Source organism: Nanorana parkeri, unplaced genomic scaffold (assembly GCF_000935625.1).
Source record: "Nanorana parkeri isolate BGI_ZX_2015 unplaced genomic scaffold, ASM93562v1 scaffold706, whole genome shotgun sequence".
Classification (NCBI taxonomy): domain Eukaryota; kingdom Metazoa; phylum Chordata; class Amphibia; order Anura; family Dicroglossidae; genus Nanorana; species Nanorana parkeri.
The window spans coordinates 22,519-40,201 of record NW_017306974.1 but is presented as its reverse complement, the minus strand read 5'-3'; the positions used below and the strand labels follow the sequence as shown (position 1 = coordinate 40,201).

At 42.1% G+C, this 17,683-nt stretch overlaps 1 protein-coding gene across 1 annotated transcript in view; it reads left to right on the top strand.

Moving 5' to 3' along the window:
- LOC108792966 (lysosomal alpha-glucosidase-like) overlaps positions 1–17,683 on the top strand; it is a 53,188-nt gene extending 35,505 nt beyond the window's left edge. Inside the window, exons 12-19 of the mRNA XM_018563861.1 lie at positions 2,552–2,685; positions 2,779–2,930; positions 3,474–3,622; positions 3,701–3,842; positions 5,733–5,831; positions 10,003–10,167; positions 12,799–12,951; positions 17,621–17,683. Of these exons, the coding sequence (XP_018419363.1) occupies positions 2,552–2,685; positions 2,779–2,930; positions 3,474–3,622; positions 3,701–3,842; positions 5,733–5,831; positions 10,003–10,167; positions 12,799–12,951; positions 17,621–17,683 (1,057 nt within the window). The remainder of the gene's footprint in view (positions 1–2,551; positions 2,686–2,778; positions 2,931–3,473; positions 3,623–3,700; positions 3,843–5,732; positions 5,832–10,002; positions 10,168–12,798; positions 12,952–17,620) is intronic.

The window sequence follows — 17,683 nt, the reverse complement described above, 5'->3', positions numbered from 1 at the left end:
GATTTAACGCACTATTTCGCGCAGATCCTGGCCGCAATGCACTGCCACCCAGCGCAACGCGCGGTACCGCAATACTGTGCGTTACAGTGCAGTTCGGTGGAGAAAAAGTAGTACATGCTCTACTTTTTTTCCATTGCACTGTGCGGAGAACTGAAGGGAGAGTACACATTGTACATGCCACGTAAAGTTAAAAAACACAATGTAAACAGTGACAGCTTCGGCAGTTTGCGATGCAACACACAGCGCCGGAGGTGCAATCTGCTAAAATGGAGCGCTTTAGCGGATGGTCTAGTGTGAACAGGCCCTGAATGTAGTAGAAGATTTAGAGGTCCCCAGAGCTGCCTTTAGGCCTCATTCACACTGCTAAGAGCTGGCATGTACAGATCTGTGCGGCGTGCAAGGCTGTATTGGGCTGTTCCCGAGAAGGACAGGTGCTGCGATCCATCCTTTCTGGGTACAATTATGGACACCCGCATCTGCACGGATGTGCAGCTCGGGTGAGCGTACGGCCGCATACTCCCACAGAGAAGAATAAACTGCTGCGTACAATCACACGCAGCACCTGTCCTTCCTGGGAATCGCCCAATACGGATCTGTATGGGCTGGCTCTTAGCTGTGTGAATGAGGCCTAAGATTTAAATTCCACTTGTCATGGCAGGATTATATAGGCCCCCATTGCTGACATTTTCAGGATAGTTCCCTAGCTGTACAGTTCATGCTTTGGCCTCAACACTTTCTGATTCACTGTCCCACAAACAATCCGTGTAGAGGTAAGGAATCCAATACATTTCTGCCACTCACATCATACTTTTTAAAGGTCATTGAAGTAAGTGTTGAAGTCAGATACAGCCAGGTGACTAGCATTTTAAGTTCAGCAATGGCGGCCAATTCTTCTCTCATGATGTTTACGGGTGTGTGTATATGTTTATACATTGACTGCAGCTGCCTGTTTATACAGCTGCAGTCTAACATGATATCACTCCATGAGATCACCTTGGAGGCAAGCAGCCAGCCTCACACCATCAGGGAGACCTAATAGGACTATACCATTATCCAACCGGGCCGTACCCCCAATATGCATCAATGTTTATAACGCCTCCCGGTGTGATTGGCTGGATGGCTGGGTGTCGTCTCCTTCCGTATGGCCCTGGGGTCCCGGGTGCGACTCAATAGGAGACCGTGGAGGCTTTGTTGGGGCCTTACGGCTTCCGCCCTCTCAATCCTCCAAGTATCTCTCCTACCTTACTGACTAGCCCTGCATGATCTATCTCTTGTGGGTCCCCTGATGAAGCCATTGACAAAACGCGTCGGGACCTATTAAGTTAAGCCACTTTAGGGGCAATCATGTTGTTGTCCACATTACTGTCAACGCTGTGATTACTATCATGTTAATTTGACTACTTTTATGTATGCTATTGTTTATATCCAATCAATGTTTATACAAAGGGACCTATTTAGTCTAAGCACTATAGGGGCAACCATGTGGTTGCCAATTATGTGACCAATATCATGCTAATCTTGAATATCTGGATTTACAATTATGTATATATCCTATCAATGACTATACAAACCAAGATCATGTAGGGTTTTGATCAATACATGTAATGCACTAATATTTTTTAACTAATATTATTTAAATAAAATTCAATATATTTTTAGCAAATCTCTCTCGGATGGTCAATTACACCCCTCCAGAAACCCTATTATTTGCCTACTCTTTTTCTCTATCAATTTATTTATAGGGGAGAGGTGTAAACTAGGAGCCCACAGGGAGGCAACCCGCGATTTAGCCAATTAAAATAACTGATTATTTGGGATGCACCGTTACTAGTACCGGTGCTGATGCCGATTATTTGGGCGAGTACTCGTCCAAATGCTCCAATACTTTTCCCGATACTGGAACTTCCGGTCAGAGGAAGATTTCCTCTGACCGGCAGTGCCGTAGGGGGAACATGGAGCCAGCTTCCTGTGCGATAAGGAAGCTGGGCAGCGAGTAATGACCCGGCTTCCTGATTGCCGCCTTCCCGGCCGAACAGCCGTTTTCTTGCTGATTGGCTGAGAAGCCGACTTTCCAGCCAATCAGCATGGAGCCAGCTTCCTTGGCAATCAGGAAGCCGGGAGGCATGTCATTACTCGCCGCTCGGTTTCCTGATTGCCCGGAAAGCCGGCTCCATGCCAGCGGAAGCATCAGTATCGGTGAGTACCGAGTAGCAAAACATCGGTACTTGATACTGAAAAACCGGTATCGGTGCATCCCTACTGATTATACTTATAACATCTAAAAGGATGCTGTGTATGCACACATGCTATGCTGTGTGAGAGAAGTAAACAAAGACAGCATAAGGTTTATGCATGGATTCCTTTCCCATCAGCCTAATATCTCCTTCTCTACATGAGTTGAATGTTTGATATGTTCACAAAGAAGAAAAGTACTGGGTTTAAAAGAGAAAACACTGAAAAAATAAACTTGTTTACTGGAATGTTTTGTTTTATTGTGTGGTGACCCTTTTCAGGACCTCTTTTAATGAATCTTTGTTACTATGGTTACTAGTGCTTTAGTGAAGATCCGTGGGAAACGCCCTTTCATCATCTCTCGGTCCACGTTTTCTAGCCATGGGCACTATGCAGGTCATTGGACAGGAGATATATTCAGCAGCTGGGAACAGTTATATTACACAGTACCAGGTAATATGTGTTCAGATCTGTATTACATGATAATGTCGCATCTTTATATAACTGACTTGAAAGGTCACAGTAGTTCCACTGTCTTTGTTCCAGCCATATTACTCTTCAATATGTACGGAGTCCCTCTGGTCGGAGCAGACATTTGCGGCTTTGGTGGAGATACTACTGAGGAGCTTTGTGTGCGATGGAGTCAGCTGGGTGCTTTCTATCCATTCATGAGAAATCATAACAGTCATGATTCTCGGGTAAGGTGACATCAGTGTGACGTTAAATACCCATCTTCTTATCCCCACATAGAACACTGCAGACCCCACAGTAACCAAAACCAGCCTGTAAACAAATGCATTGAATAAATAACTGCTGACAGAGTCTCTGACAAGATATGTAAAGGTGATCGATATCTATTGATTGGATGTTTGATTTTCCACCACAAAATCAGCTGCCAATCAGGTGTAATGGGAGCTATGAAATCCTCCCAGCAACAGCAAACTTCCGGTTTTCCTGCATAGTAACCGCTTAAGGGTGACCTGAAACAGACAAAAGGGGAAAACCGAAACTGCCCAAGCAAAGGTCTAGAAATTACCACAAGTAAAAAATAACTAATAGAGAGAAAAATCAGTCATTCAATCAAAAAGCAGGAGATTACATTTTTGGGAGAATTCTATACACCAATGTCATAGCTGTATGAACACAGGGATTTAATTGTTTTCTTAATGGGGCAGATGACTAATGGTGGTACGTATAGCACCCTGTGAAACTAATATTCTTTTATTTTTTTACTGTTTTAGCCACAGGAACCATATGTTTTCAGTGAGAAATCTCAGACCGCTATACGAAATGCTTTGTACATCCGGTATTCCCTGCTTCCCTATCTGTACACGTTGTTTCATAGAGCTCACAGCTCTGGGGACACTGTAGCTCGTGCGCTCTTCATAGAGTAAGTCCCTTTTGAAGTGAATTCTTCGCTATTCTGATTTTTTTGTGCGAGCATTCTGGGTAATACCATTTTTTTTAGGTTCCCCACTGACCCAAACACATGGACTATCGACCGCCAGTTCCTTTGGGGAGAGGCACTGCTGATTACGCCAGTCCTTGAGCAGGGGAAAACTGAAGTGAATGGATACTTTCCCTCTGGGACATGGTATTCACTTCTGACGGTGAGTCTCCCCTCATTTATTTATTTTCTGACACGTTGTTGTATAAATCTTTTTGTTAGGTTAAAGAAAAAGTAAAATTCTTTCTACTCACTGGGATTTTATTATTAAAAAAATAGCAGTTACATTCTTACATAGTTAGGTTGAAATAAGACACAAGTCTATCGCATTCAACCTATAGAGAATTCCTTTTTTTTTTTTACTCTCTATAAACTATGCCCACAGTTACCCACAGCTGATTCAGAGGATCCAGAGATCCAAAAACCCATATAAAGCATGGTTCAATTTGCTCCAACAGGGGGAAAAAAATATGCCTTCCTGATCCCATAGGGCAATCGGATATTCTCTGGATCAACAATCTCTGGTGTTTACTTATAAAATGTTAATATGTAGTTATATTCTGTGCATTTAGGAATTAATCCAGAAAAGAAGCCTTTCCGTATGCAAAGGTTAACCACTTGAAGACCAAGTGTTTAGACCCCCTTCCTGGCACCAAACATGTAATGCTTTAAAATTGCGCGCACCCGCGAAATCGCAAAAAACTACCATACCCAAAATTGACCATAGGCGACGCTTTAAAAGCTTTTACCGCTCATCAGTTTAGTGTTATCAGTGATTGATAGCCCTAGAACTATTGCTCTCATTCCGACGTTCACGACGATATGTAACATGTGCGGCGTAATGGGCGAAATCGTCATTTTCGCACGTATGCGCACCCGACGCCTGTTTGCATGCGTGTATGTATGGGGGGGGGACTTTAAAAAAATTTGTATTCTTTTTTTATTTGTAACTTTACATTTTTGGGGGGGGAAACTTAATTTTTTTTTGTCACTTGACTATCACATAGGGGGCTAAGAGAACCCCCTTATGTGATAGCAAAATATGTGACATGTCCTCTTTATGCAGACATCAGGGGTCTACAAGACCCCTAATGTCACCTAGGACCCCCCTGAAGAAGCTGATAAAGCAGATATCTGAAGCTGGAGAGTGACACAAGAATGCGGAAGTGATGTAATATACATCAGTTCCGCATTCTGACAGCGGAGAGGGGACCCGAGGGAGGTAGTGTACCGACCTCCCTCTGATCCCCTGTGACAGAGGCCATATGCTGGTCCCGGGCTCGCATCGGGCACTGCGGAGCCCGAGTCCAGCATGACAGCGGGAGGGGGAGCCGCGGAGGGGGCGCACATCCCGGGACCTCATACAAGCGATCCGCCGGCTCTATAGCCGGCGGATCGCTTGTTTATTAACGGGCATCGCGGCATTTCCCGTTCGGGTGTGGCTGAGCGAACGTCTAAAGATGCCCGCTCAGATCTAGAGAGCTCCTGGCCGGCCGTTTTTTTACAACAGCCGGCCAGGAAGTGGTTAAACCTCTTTTACTCCACATGCAAAGAGTCCCCCCTTATGCTTTGCAGTGACCTTAACCGCATCCCAGTCTTAGTCCTTCTTCTCTCTACCTCTGAAATGATGTTGGCACTTGTAATATGAGGAGACCTTATCATTCTCGCTATGTACGGGCTTCCCTATCCTTCTTAAGAAGAGAACGCGCATTTGAGACCTAGCTCTTTGTGTCTACATCCCCAGGTGAGCACCAATTTGTTATTAACAATCACTGGGTGGAGGTGAAGGTCTGCCTGCTTTGTGTGACAATCATATACCTGAGAGTCTCATACAGATTGACGTTGGATCATTTGAGGCATTTTTTTGCTTGATCACTATTGTTCTTTTGTTGGGACTTCTTTGTTTTTCTCAGATCAAAGTAGAATAGCATTCTTAGTATGATGCACATTTTTGTAATCATTTTACTATCTCAAAGAAGTGCAGCACAAACACTAAATATATATTAATATAATTATGTGTGTATTAAAGATATATTTTTTTGGAATTCCGTAGGGTGTACAACTTCAAAGTAAAGGTCAGTGGATCACACTTACTGCACCAATGGACACAATCAATGTTCATGTTAGAGGTGGCTGCATTTTGCCTTTACAGGTAAGACAAAAATAGAAACATAACCTATAGCTGTGCAGCTTGAAATAGAAAATAGATAAAGAAAATGACATACACAGTCCACCATCAAGAGGGTGGGCCCAGAATCTAGGCTAGTCCACAGAAAATAAACTAATTCCGTGTTCTTTAAAGCAAATTTTCTTAAATTCTAATTTCCACTGAAAACAGTGGCTGCAACATAGACTAACATTCAATCGGGGATAACAGGGGGTTCCAGCCACTCGGGCAACAAGGTAGGTGAGTTTTACATAAAACTGCTGTTAGTCAGAGCTGGATGTTGATCTTTGTATTCACTATATAACTTTTTCCAGTAATTACAATCTTTTAAAGTAAGTTAGTGCCTCTTTCTGGGCTAAGCAATGTATTTCACAAATATAAATGATGTACATCACAGGTGAAGTATTGGAAGGAAGATCTTCTTAGCAGTTTGACCATGGGAATGCATCCCTTGCCCATATTCATTTTAGGATAAAGGGCAGACAGAGCTTTTTACTTCAGACTTATCGGTGCTCACGGTCGCTGTTGTCAATTTACTAAATATAGGGGGCCTCAAATGTGGCCCCAAAATGATAGAGGGCAACTGCGATTTCATGACCGTACACGGGATCAGCAGAATTCAAAAACATTGGATTATATTACCACCTTTTTAGAAATAATTGGACAGTGGCAAACAAAACAAGGCACTGCCCATCCAGGTATAACCCCTCCCACTCCCAGTTTTATGATAGTGTTATGAAAGTTGCATGGACAACTGGACAAAAGCAAACCCATTTTTTTCTAGATATTTTTACTTTTATCAAGCAATTTTTTTCCTTTTAATCAAGATTTTTTTGTTGGTTGCTGAGCTAGGACTCATTAACAATTATCAGGGGCTGATCCTTGTCCCCACCCTGGAGGTTGAACCTGGACCCCGCCATAAGGAGGACACAGGGCCTGCAAGTAATGTGATCTTTGGATGCTAAGCTCTGTTTTTGGGGCTCCCCAGACATTGGCTTGTTAGCCACAGTGCACTTTACAAGTCCAGGGCTGTGACACACCCACTTGTGGTGTTGTGATCCCAAAAGATGTCCTAGGAAGTATGACTGCATTAACAATCTTTATTAAACCCACTCTAATTAAAAACACTTATTAAAAAGCCATACTTGAATCTCAAACCTGCATGATATCAATATGTAGTATCAATAAATATTACATACTAATTGACTAATCATTACTATTTCATAATTGTAGCAGACACCCCTGGCCGACCAGGTTATCAATGGAAAGAAATAACTTGCTAATGCAAACGTCTCAAATAACTGAGTGATATCATGTGTGCATCTTGTATGAAAGAGGGAGTCCAAACATGAAGTCACATGCAGACAACCCATTGGAGCAAATATATAGATGACAAAAACAGGTAGCTCCAAGCAGTAAGATCTGAAGGCAGATAAACTGCCACTGCCCCAATGTTCGAAATCAGCAGTTCATGTGCAGCCAAGTTCCAGCAGTTCATAGCTGCAAGTAAAGTAGATGGTAGCAAATAACAGTTCTTGTGGAATACCTAGTTTTCAACCAACCGCAGGGGTATATATTAAACCCTTATTCATCTGTACGTGCATAGCAGTTATTTATCAAGGGCACACAGAAAACTGTACTCGCCTTGATCCAGGTGCAAAGCGCTTCATAATTGATAGATGTCCCAAATCCATACTGCTGACTGCTAGCTCATCTTTCAAGTACAAAGTTTCATGAGTAGACTTGTGGCCAGGAAATCTTTACACCATGCAGGACGAAGATGCAGTCCACGCGTTACTCCCTTAATGCGTTTGTGCCCTACATAGCGGGCTTCCTCAGAGGTGCATGGCACCAAAAGCCTCTCCATTCAAACATCTCCCTCTTTCTGACCTCTACAGGTTTACGGAAGAGAATGCGTTCCACTGTATATAAACAGGAAGGAAAAACCTTTCCCTTTTGAGTTCCAATCCGTTCTCACTCGACTCATATGTTATATATCAAGTGATGTATTTAAAGATCCACATCACATCCAGCAATTTATCAATTATTTAATATAGATTTGTCTAATTATAACATCATACAGTACATGGGCAATAAAAAAATATATTCAACAGTTATTATCAACTACTCACTACAAAAAACAGATGATAGCATCATTGATTCCAGGTACTTCATACAATGAATGAATCTACACTCTCTCTGTAGTAAACTTTATCGAAATCTCCACCCAATTACTTTTGTGCACTCTATCCAGGGCAAAGAAAGGCAGCTTACTGGTATTGCCACCATGTTATTGAACCATATGTCTTGCTACTGGAGACCTCATATTCCAAGATGCAATATCACTTATAAGGTTTGAAATTCTTTTCGTAAACATGCGTTTTGTTTTAACCACAAAAAACATATCACATTGACAGATGAGTAGAAACACCACTCCTTCTGTTTCACAATTAACAAAATGTTTTGATGTGACATATTGTCCCCTAGGGGTACAAACGCCCTTTCAAATTTTGACATAGTTACACATTGTACATTTCTGACACTGATATGTGCCACAATATTTACAGCAGATTTTTCTCTTGTTACAAGTGTACTCACTTCTGACCAATCTATCACGTAAGGATGGACATCTTTTGTATGTAACACTTGGCATTTCCTGAATCAATTTAGAGATCCTAGTATCTTTAGCTAACGCCAATGATTTGACAAAATGCTGGAGACCATTTTATATTGGTTATTATAAGTACTGACCATTCCAACCTTTTGTTCTTTCATGCATTTGTCTTTTTGAGCTGTTCCAGTTGTCTCCCATCTTTTGTCAATGCATTTAGCTTGTTTGTATGCTCAACATAGAAATTTGTCCTTGTACCCTCTTTTTCATAATCTAATACGTAACTCATGGGCTTCCCTTTCAAAATCTGTGTCAAGAGAACAATTTAATCTAATTCTCAAATATTGTCCAACCGGTATATTATATTTAAGTGGTAAAGGATGAGCACGGCTGGCATCCAAAATAGTATTGCCAGCAGTGCTCTTCCAGAACAATTTTAGTAAAAAATTTGCCTTTTCCATCCTTGCATATTTTAATATGAAAGAATGGAAGCTCCTATTCATGTACTTCCAAGAATTCCACCAGCAATTCCTTGCTGCTGGTCCCTATGGTTAAAAAGTCGTCAATGTACCTGTCCCATACAAAAATATGGCACCGGTACAAAGCGAGATCGTAACGAGACCATATGTCCTGCTCCCACCACCCAAGTACAAATTGGCATATGATGGGGCACATTTCGTCCCCATTGCAGTGCCCTGTACTTGACGGTAGTGGTGGCAATCAAACATAAACACATTATGCATCAACAAACATTGTAGCAAACAGATCCAGAAGCATGCTATGATAGTGTTTAGCAATATTCAAAGTGTTTAGGAATCTATCCACCATTCGAAGACCCTTTCTGTGGGGGATTGATGAGTAAAGTGCCTCTATGTTAAAGCTCACTGGTAAGTTCATTTCTATTAATGAAATTCAGTTATGTGAGACGTTTGCATTAGCAAGTTGTTTACTTCCATTGATAACGTGTTCGGCCAGGGGTGTCTGCTACAATTATGAAATGGTAATGATTAGTCAATTAGTATGTAATATTTATTTACACTACTTATTGATATCATGCAGGTTTGAGATTCAATTATGGCTTTTTAATAATAGTATGGTTTTAATTATCTGAAAAATGGCCTGGATGGGAAGGGGGTTTAACACCGCGGATGTCAACTGGTTAATAAAGATTGTTATATTTTTAAACTATTGGTAACTCCCAAGGTGTACGTCCCTATGGGGGTTCTTTTTGATTTAATTCATGATAACAATTGGGGGTTTAATACCTCTTGAAAATTCTTGGAAAAATTTTACTCCTTTTCAATAATTTTTTTGATGATTTCTTGTATACAACTACTTTTGCTTTCCCCTGAAAGGGGACCCCCCTATATGTATTTGGACTAAATGCAAGTTTGTGCAGATTATTTGTGTTTTTGTATTTTTGATGTGGAATTTTTCTACTTGGTCTTGAAACTGAAAATATGCACTTCCATTAAGTACTGTTAATTTTTTTAAATTGCAGCATCTGTCAGTAAATCTGTATCTAATTTTTCTTTTACCCTCCAGTTACCAGGTATGACCACACAGGAGACACGCAAGAATAGTCTGGTGCTGGTGGTGGCACTTACTACGGAGGGATTTGCACGAGGGGACCTGTTCTGGGATGATGGAGACAGTTTAGGAACGTTTGAAAGGAGAGATTTTACCCAAGTGCTATTTATTGCAACACATGTAAGGCCTTTTCTTTTACTGTATATCAGCAATGTAACACTGTAAGGCCCCTTTTACATGGCATTTTGAACAAGTCTGCCTGTCAGTTTTCAGGTGCACCTGATCAAAAGCTCAAAGTTAGACTGGGCACACACCTTACAACCATCGCAAGACTTTTGTCTTGCGATGGTTGTAAGGTACTTTAAAAAACGTATGATTTGCCTATCTTGCATAGGCAGATCATACTTGCGATGATCGCAAGCCACGCCCCCTGAGAGGCGGGCTTCCGATGACCGCAATACCGAACGGGCAGTGTGCGCTTGCGCACACCGGCCCGTCCGGCTTTTATCGTACGAACGTGCCACAAACCCGCTGAACATCGTACGATGCTCGTCGGGTTTTCGAACATGCTCGTAAGTTAAAAGTCGTGCCACCTTACAGTAGTAGAGGTCGCACGGCTTCCACACACCTTACGATAATCGTACGATCGCGGGATTTCCCGCGATTATCGTAAGGTGTGTGGGGACCTTAAGTCTATGGGAAGTCGGCTGAAACGGACCATCATCCATTTACATCTCATTATCTAGGACTTTGTCTAGGTCTACAAAAAGTTCTATTGTCTGCCACATACAATGCTGTTTTAAGACCTCTCTCATGGCAGCTTAATAGCACCTACTAGCTCCAATTATACAAATGCAATCAACACCTTACCTCCATGAGGTTTGTGATCCCATGATGTTTAACAAATTATGTTGAACATATCTGTCGATTGGAATAGTATTGGAAGAGATGTCTAGGGCTGCAACTAATGATAATTTTCATAATCGATTAGCTAGCCGATTTTTTTTTTTTTTATTTAATCGGATTAAAAAAAATAAATACCATCCTTAATTTAAAAAAAATGCACAATAGCATTGTTACAAACAAAGTTTACTTCAGAAGAAAACTGCATGCACAATTTTTTGCAATCGCACTGCACTGGAACGCACGGCATTGCGGTATTCATTCTGGTGTGGGGAGCGATTTGCAAAAAATTGTGCATGCAGTTTTATTCTGTAGTAACACTGCATTTGTGCATTTTATTTTAAGTTGAGGATGGTATTTAAATTTTTGAACCCGATTTTAATCAAAAAAATAATCGGCCAGCTAATCGATAAGGCCTCATTCACACAGGGTAGAGTAGGCCTATACAGATCCTTGCGGTGTGCACGGCCGTTCCCGGGAAGGACAGGGGCTGCGTGTGATTGTACGCTGCAGCCTGTTTTTCCCTTTGGGAGTACACGGCCGTACGCTCACCTGAGCTGTGCAGTTGTGGGTGTCTGTGCTCGGACGCAGACAGGTTCCATCCTGTCTGCTTCCGAATACGGACACCTGCACGGATGTGTAGCTCAGGTGAGCATATGACGGCATAAGGCCGCGTCCTCCCACAGGGAAGAACAGGCTGCTGCGTACAATCACATGCAGCACCTGTCCTTTCCAGGAACGGCCCGATACGGCCGTGCACACGGCATGGATCTTTGCGGCCCCTCTCTCCCCTGTGTGAATGAAGCCTAAAAATAATCATTAGTTGCAGCCTAAAGGTGCCCATACACCTTACGATTATCGGATCGACCCTTTTCGTTCGATGATCGAACTGTCGTACGACTGCCCCATCCTGCCCCGATTATAGCAAGGTTCAATCAGCGGTAGTTAAAAAAAAAAAACACCTGGACGACTTGCGGTAATTGACCGTAATTCTTTTCGTATGCGCAGTGTTAATCGTACGACTTTTGACGGACGGAAACGCCACCAACCATGCGAACATCGTACGATCGACCTAAGTTTTCAAACATGCTTGACCTTCAAAAGTCGTACAATTGTACAGTACTATCGATCGGGCACTACATTCACATGTTACGATTGTCGTACGAAAAGTCGATCGCATACGATTATCGTACTATAATCGTAAGGTGTATGGACACCTTTAGACATCTCTTCCATACTGCTCCAATTGACAGATATGTTCATAGATCCCCCAGCTGATTATAACAGGTGGTGCCCAAGTGAAAGGGGCCTTAAAGAGACACTGATCAGGTGACCCCTTTCATGCTGTGTAACATCAATAGGCAAACAAAACTAAGAAAATACTCCTATCATGCAGACCTTCATCATTGTTTCTTTTTCCGAGCACTGAGCAAAATGTTGGTGCTATGCAGAATAAATTCTGTATGATAATATTACCTGTTGATCCTAATAGTAGAGTTGTTTTTTTTTTTTTTTCACGAATTGTGATAGGCCAAGCTGTCCAGCAAAAGGGCCAGTTACATTTACAGGAAAGTCCTAGTCTTGGCTGCTAAATGGTCAGAGCAGCGGTCGATTTTAACAAAAGGGGTCTTTTGACTAAAGCAGATTGTATAAAAAGCAGAGGGAAACCACCGTCTTGCGAAATTGGGAGCTGGTCACCCTATTACACATGGCTTCGATGAGAGAGAAAGTAAAAACTGGCAGGATTAACAAATGTTTATGAAACATTTACTTAGTATATAGACTGTGCACAACTATAGATTAACAAAGCAAATAGGAAATCATTCACACATCTTTAGTATTTTTGTTTATATACACTTTAAAATGACTTTCTCCAAGCCTCAGTATCCCGTTTGTTCCTCATCACAGAACACTCTTCTAAGTGAAGTGATACAGCTCAACAGTGATGCAGATGGCTTGAAATTAGAATCAGTGAAGATATATGGGATTGCGAGTCCTCCAAAGAAAGTGCTGGTTAATCAGGTTGCTACTGAAGATTTCACCTACAGAAAAGACACCAAGGTATTTTTATTGTGTCTAAATGAATCACTTGTGTTTACATAAAGCGCATATGTCACTGGAAATCATTGTTACTGAACTGCTATCCACACTTAACCAGTTCAGCTCTGCATCTGTATACCCCTTATGGACCAGAACAGTTTTTGTTAGAAAAATGGGTGTGATTTCAACTTCTAATAATAATATGAATAATATCCTTATTATTTATCAACACCCACTTCTTATTGTTCAAGAGGGGTAGGTCAGCTAAGAAACACACACCATAAACTGTAGGTTTAAAGAATATATTGTACTAGGAATTTAAACATACACAGCTTGACTATTGATCAAGAAAAGATTACAGTAATAACATAAACTACAAATCATTTATTAAAGAGTACTACCACAGGAACACTAGCACAGCAATTGCAAACCAACAATATTAGAAGACACCAACCCAACACCTCCTACAGCATATCAAATATGATGAACTGGTTGGCATAACTGGTCAATTGAATGTACTTCAATTACCCATCCTGAAAGATTTACACAGGTTCTGGACTGTGGTTCCCAAAATGGGTTCCTCTCCCTTTGATGGCCTCTCTCCCAAACTGGCTTCCTCTCCCTCTGATGGCCTCTGCCTCTTTATTCCAGCTAAGCCAATTCACAATCATTAGAAACCCCTGATTGGTCCACAAAACCTGATCAGAGCTATTTGACAATAGTGATTCGATGGCAGCCTGTGTCCCTTTTGATCTAATAATACCTAGGTTGGCTAAAGGCCTGGCTGGCTCCATCTTGTCTGAGAAGAGTATATATGCATATTATCTTGCGTGTTTTTTTCCTGAGCTCATGGATACTCCCAAAATACCACTTGGTGTAAAACCAGTTGTACATTTAAGTATATCAAGGTGTCCATTGATCTCAAGGATGCAACACCTCACATATCAGCTTTCACATACTAAAAGGGGAGATCTACATGGTATATTAACATGCTAACGAACTAATTCCTTTCATCATACTCTGCTCAGAGAAGTTGTGGTCCTTCATTTACAATCCTATTCACACATGGGTGGCAACTGTACATCCTTTGTCAAGTTACACCTTTTCAGAATCCTCCACCATATTCACATTATTCTCATTACATACTCATTATTTTTGCAGAACAGTGAAGAACAATGCTTTCTTTTGTTGATATTTTGTAACTAACACTACTTTCAGTGAAGATATATGGGATTGCGAGTCCTCCAAAGAAAGTGCTGGTTAATCAGGTTGCTACTAGATTAAAACTTGTGACGGACCGCCTGGTACCCCGACTGGGTGCCTCCGTCACTATGTAGCTTCCTCTCCGCTGGAACCCAGAATTCCAGCGTCCTCAGCCCAAACCTGCCTAATTATTGGACGGAACCAATATATTAGGACAGTAAACTAAACTCCCAAAATAATAAAGATTTACCCCAAACATCAGACAACACCAATGTTGAAGTCAAAACAGGAACTGACTTTATTGAAAACTAGCTCAGTATATATACAGTTTAGAGAGTCTAAAACATAATACAATCAGACATTCAAACAATGCAAGCAGACCATCCCCTCCATGGTTCCTTAATCAAAGAGTAGGGTGAGAGGAGATACGTATGATGGGATTATCTCCTAAATGTCTCGTTAATTCTCTCATCTACATCTAGTGTCAAGTCAACTTAATCCCATTATTAACCCAATCACACAAATGGACAAATAGACTTGACTAACAAGGTGAATGGGAGTCTCACTCCAGAGTTAACCCCTTTTTGGTGTTGCTGGATTCACACCCTGTATCTATAATGGGCACAGAGTCACTTAAACGTAAAGCCAGGGAAAATATGCAGTATATCCACTCCACACAAAACCTGGGATAATAGTTCCTTGTAACCCCAAGAGGTCCGAGGGGGTCTCTATAGTCCTAGGTCCATAGTCTGTAGGAAGAAGGCTAGCCCCCAGACTCCTCCAACAGCCCTAGTGATGGTTCAGTCCGTCACATTTCTCCCCTCCCAACAGTAGACTAACCAGGTACCAGACCCCCAACTGGTCTGGACCTGTGTTAGTTGGACAAGACAAACTCACATGTCCGGTTATCTTGTTTTCGTGTAAACAAACTGCCGCTGGGGGGTGTTGAGGGCTCCTACGTCTCCCGGCACCTTGGTCTGCTTCTGGGGAGTGCACAGTGCTGCCGCTCCTCCCTGCCCCTTGGCCTACTGCTGGGGAGTGTGTATAGCTCCCACTTCTTCTGGCACCTCCGCCTGCTGCTGGGGAGTGAGACCAGCCATCTCCCATCCTCGACCCTTGGCCTGCCGCTGGGGAGTGAGACCAGCCGTCTCCCCTCCCTGGAGCAAAGACTGCCGCTGGGGAGTATGGATGGCTCCCTTTTCTTTTGGCCCCTTGGCCTGCTGTTGGAGAGTGAGATGAGCTGTCTCCCTTCCGACACCTTGACCTGCCGCTGGGGATAAGTATCCACTGCACCTTTTTCCAGATGCTCCATCTGCTGCTGGGGAGAGAGGTCGTCTGCCTCCTCTCCCTCTAACTCCCGGGCTGTACCAGGTGCTGGGCAGAAGCTTGCAACCCTCTGCCCTGTTGCCAGCACCTCACCTGGGGACTCAGTAAGCTCTACAACCGCCACAAAAAAGTCCATTAAATCTACACTCTCTCTGGGGATGTGGTTACCACTGGGTCTGAGACACTCTGCTGGATGCGTCCTAGCAACTCCTTGTATACCTTTCCCAGTAGCCATTCTTGTTTCACTACCTACTCCAAATCAGCTTTCAGCATTGGAACCCCCTCCAAACTAAGCAAGTCTTCACGGTATGCAAAAAGGTCCTGCAGGGCAGCGTCCCCATCATCCTCAAACTCAAACATATCCACCAGGGTGTCCCACAACAGTCCAGGTTCGTCAAAGTCCTAGTCCTCCGGATATTCAGCTGTAAATATCAGCTGAGTTTGTTCTGCATACCAATGCAGGGCCCGATACCATTCATCCAGCTTTACCTCCCGCTGAACCAACTTGTGCAAATCAGCCACCCAAGGCTCCTGAGGTCCCAGAATAACCATTCATAGGGCCATCTGATCCCGGACCCTTTATTCTGGAAATGGATGAAACCGACCCTGGTGTGACTTATTTAACACTTTTTTTAATAGGATGCTAAATAAAATTTAGAAACAAATAAAATTTGAAAAAAAAGTGAAGAAAAAATGAGCAGAAAAACATTACCTAAGGAAATTATGGCTCTTTAGAGGAAACTAATTATGAAATAAGGGTTAAATAGGAAATTAATTTATATATTTTCTTTAACATTAAATGGGTTCCATTCCTTTAATTTGTAGATGGTGAATAACAAGGTAAATAAAGTAACAATGTTCTTTTGTATCTTTTGGATTACGCTTCTAGACAGCATTTTATAAACATTGTTCTGAAGGTATTTTTTTTGACAGCAACAGCTGTAATAGCTTCTGTATTACACAGCAAGTCTCTGATTGGCAGTCAGATATTTCAGCAGATGTAGAGGAGGGTTGAGATGCAAGGGGGAAGAAGGACATGCTATGTAAGCTCTGTGTCCTTTGATTAAGTTTTTTGGGGTTTACACAACAATCCGTGTCCACAACTGGTAAACAAGATTAAATGTATTAAAGAGACACAATAAGTATAATTTATGTTTATAATTTTGCTTTTATTCTTAGCCCAAAGTGGGCTTTATCTTCATTTGGTGCAGACTTGGTATTTAGTATAATATATTTTACTTTTTACTCCTTTCAGTAACATCCGCCTGTAGAGCTATATTTCTAATACAGTGTTGCCTAAAATACAGTGCACTGCTTTAACCTTGGCAAGAGGTCTCCCTTTCCCACTTCTTTTAAACCAGTCCTACTCCCTGTCTAGGATACGCACTTGACTGTCTTTAAAGACCAGTCAAATCTTTAAAGAGGTGTGAAAGAGGCCATTTATGTAAAAATTAAGAAGCCGGGCTTGAATAAAGATGAGGGGGAGGGGGGGTCTGCCACATACAATGCTGTTTTAACACCTCTCTTGGGCGGGTTAATAACACCCGCTAGCTCCAATTATGCAAATGCTATCAACACCCATCTACGCTAACTGTGTGGATGGAGGAATCTCCCACTGGGCCAAGCTTCAGCATCTTGCTAGTTGGCCCCGCTGGGTCTAAAAGTACTTGGACAGTGTCTGCATCCAATCAGATTGTTCAGATATTTTGACAGCCAGCAGGGCCGACTAGCCAGATACTGAAGCTTGGCCCAGGGGGAGATTTTTCCATCCACATAGTTTAACGTAGATGGAGGAATCTGTTTCACTTTTCCCATCTGACCATTGAAAATCTGCAGATAATCTATAGGTGTATGGCCAGCTTTACCTCCATGAGGTCTCTGACCCCATGCTGGTTATGTTTAACACGTTATATTGGTCGGAGCAACATTCACCATATTTAGATGGAACCTGATTGGCCACAGGGTGCACCTTTTCAATGTTATGCCTGGCAGTGTAATGGAAGGGTAGACCTCTCCAGGGAACAATATTTTACTTTCACATTTGATACTGGAGAAGTTGTATAAGATTCAGTGTCCTGTAATAATGATAGTACTGCTTGTTTATTTTTCTCACTTGGCTTGTTTCTCTCAATTCTTATACAGATTATTTCTTTTCTCTTAGGTTTTCTCGGTGGAGAAGCTCTCACTATCAATAGAAAACCAGTTTACAATCACATGGTCTTGA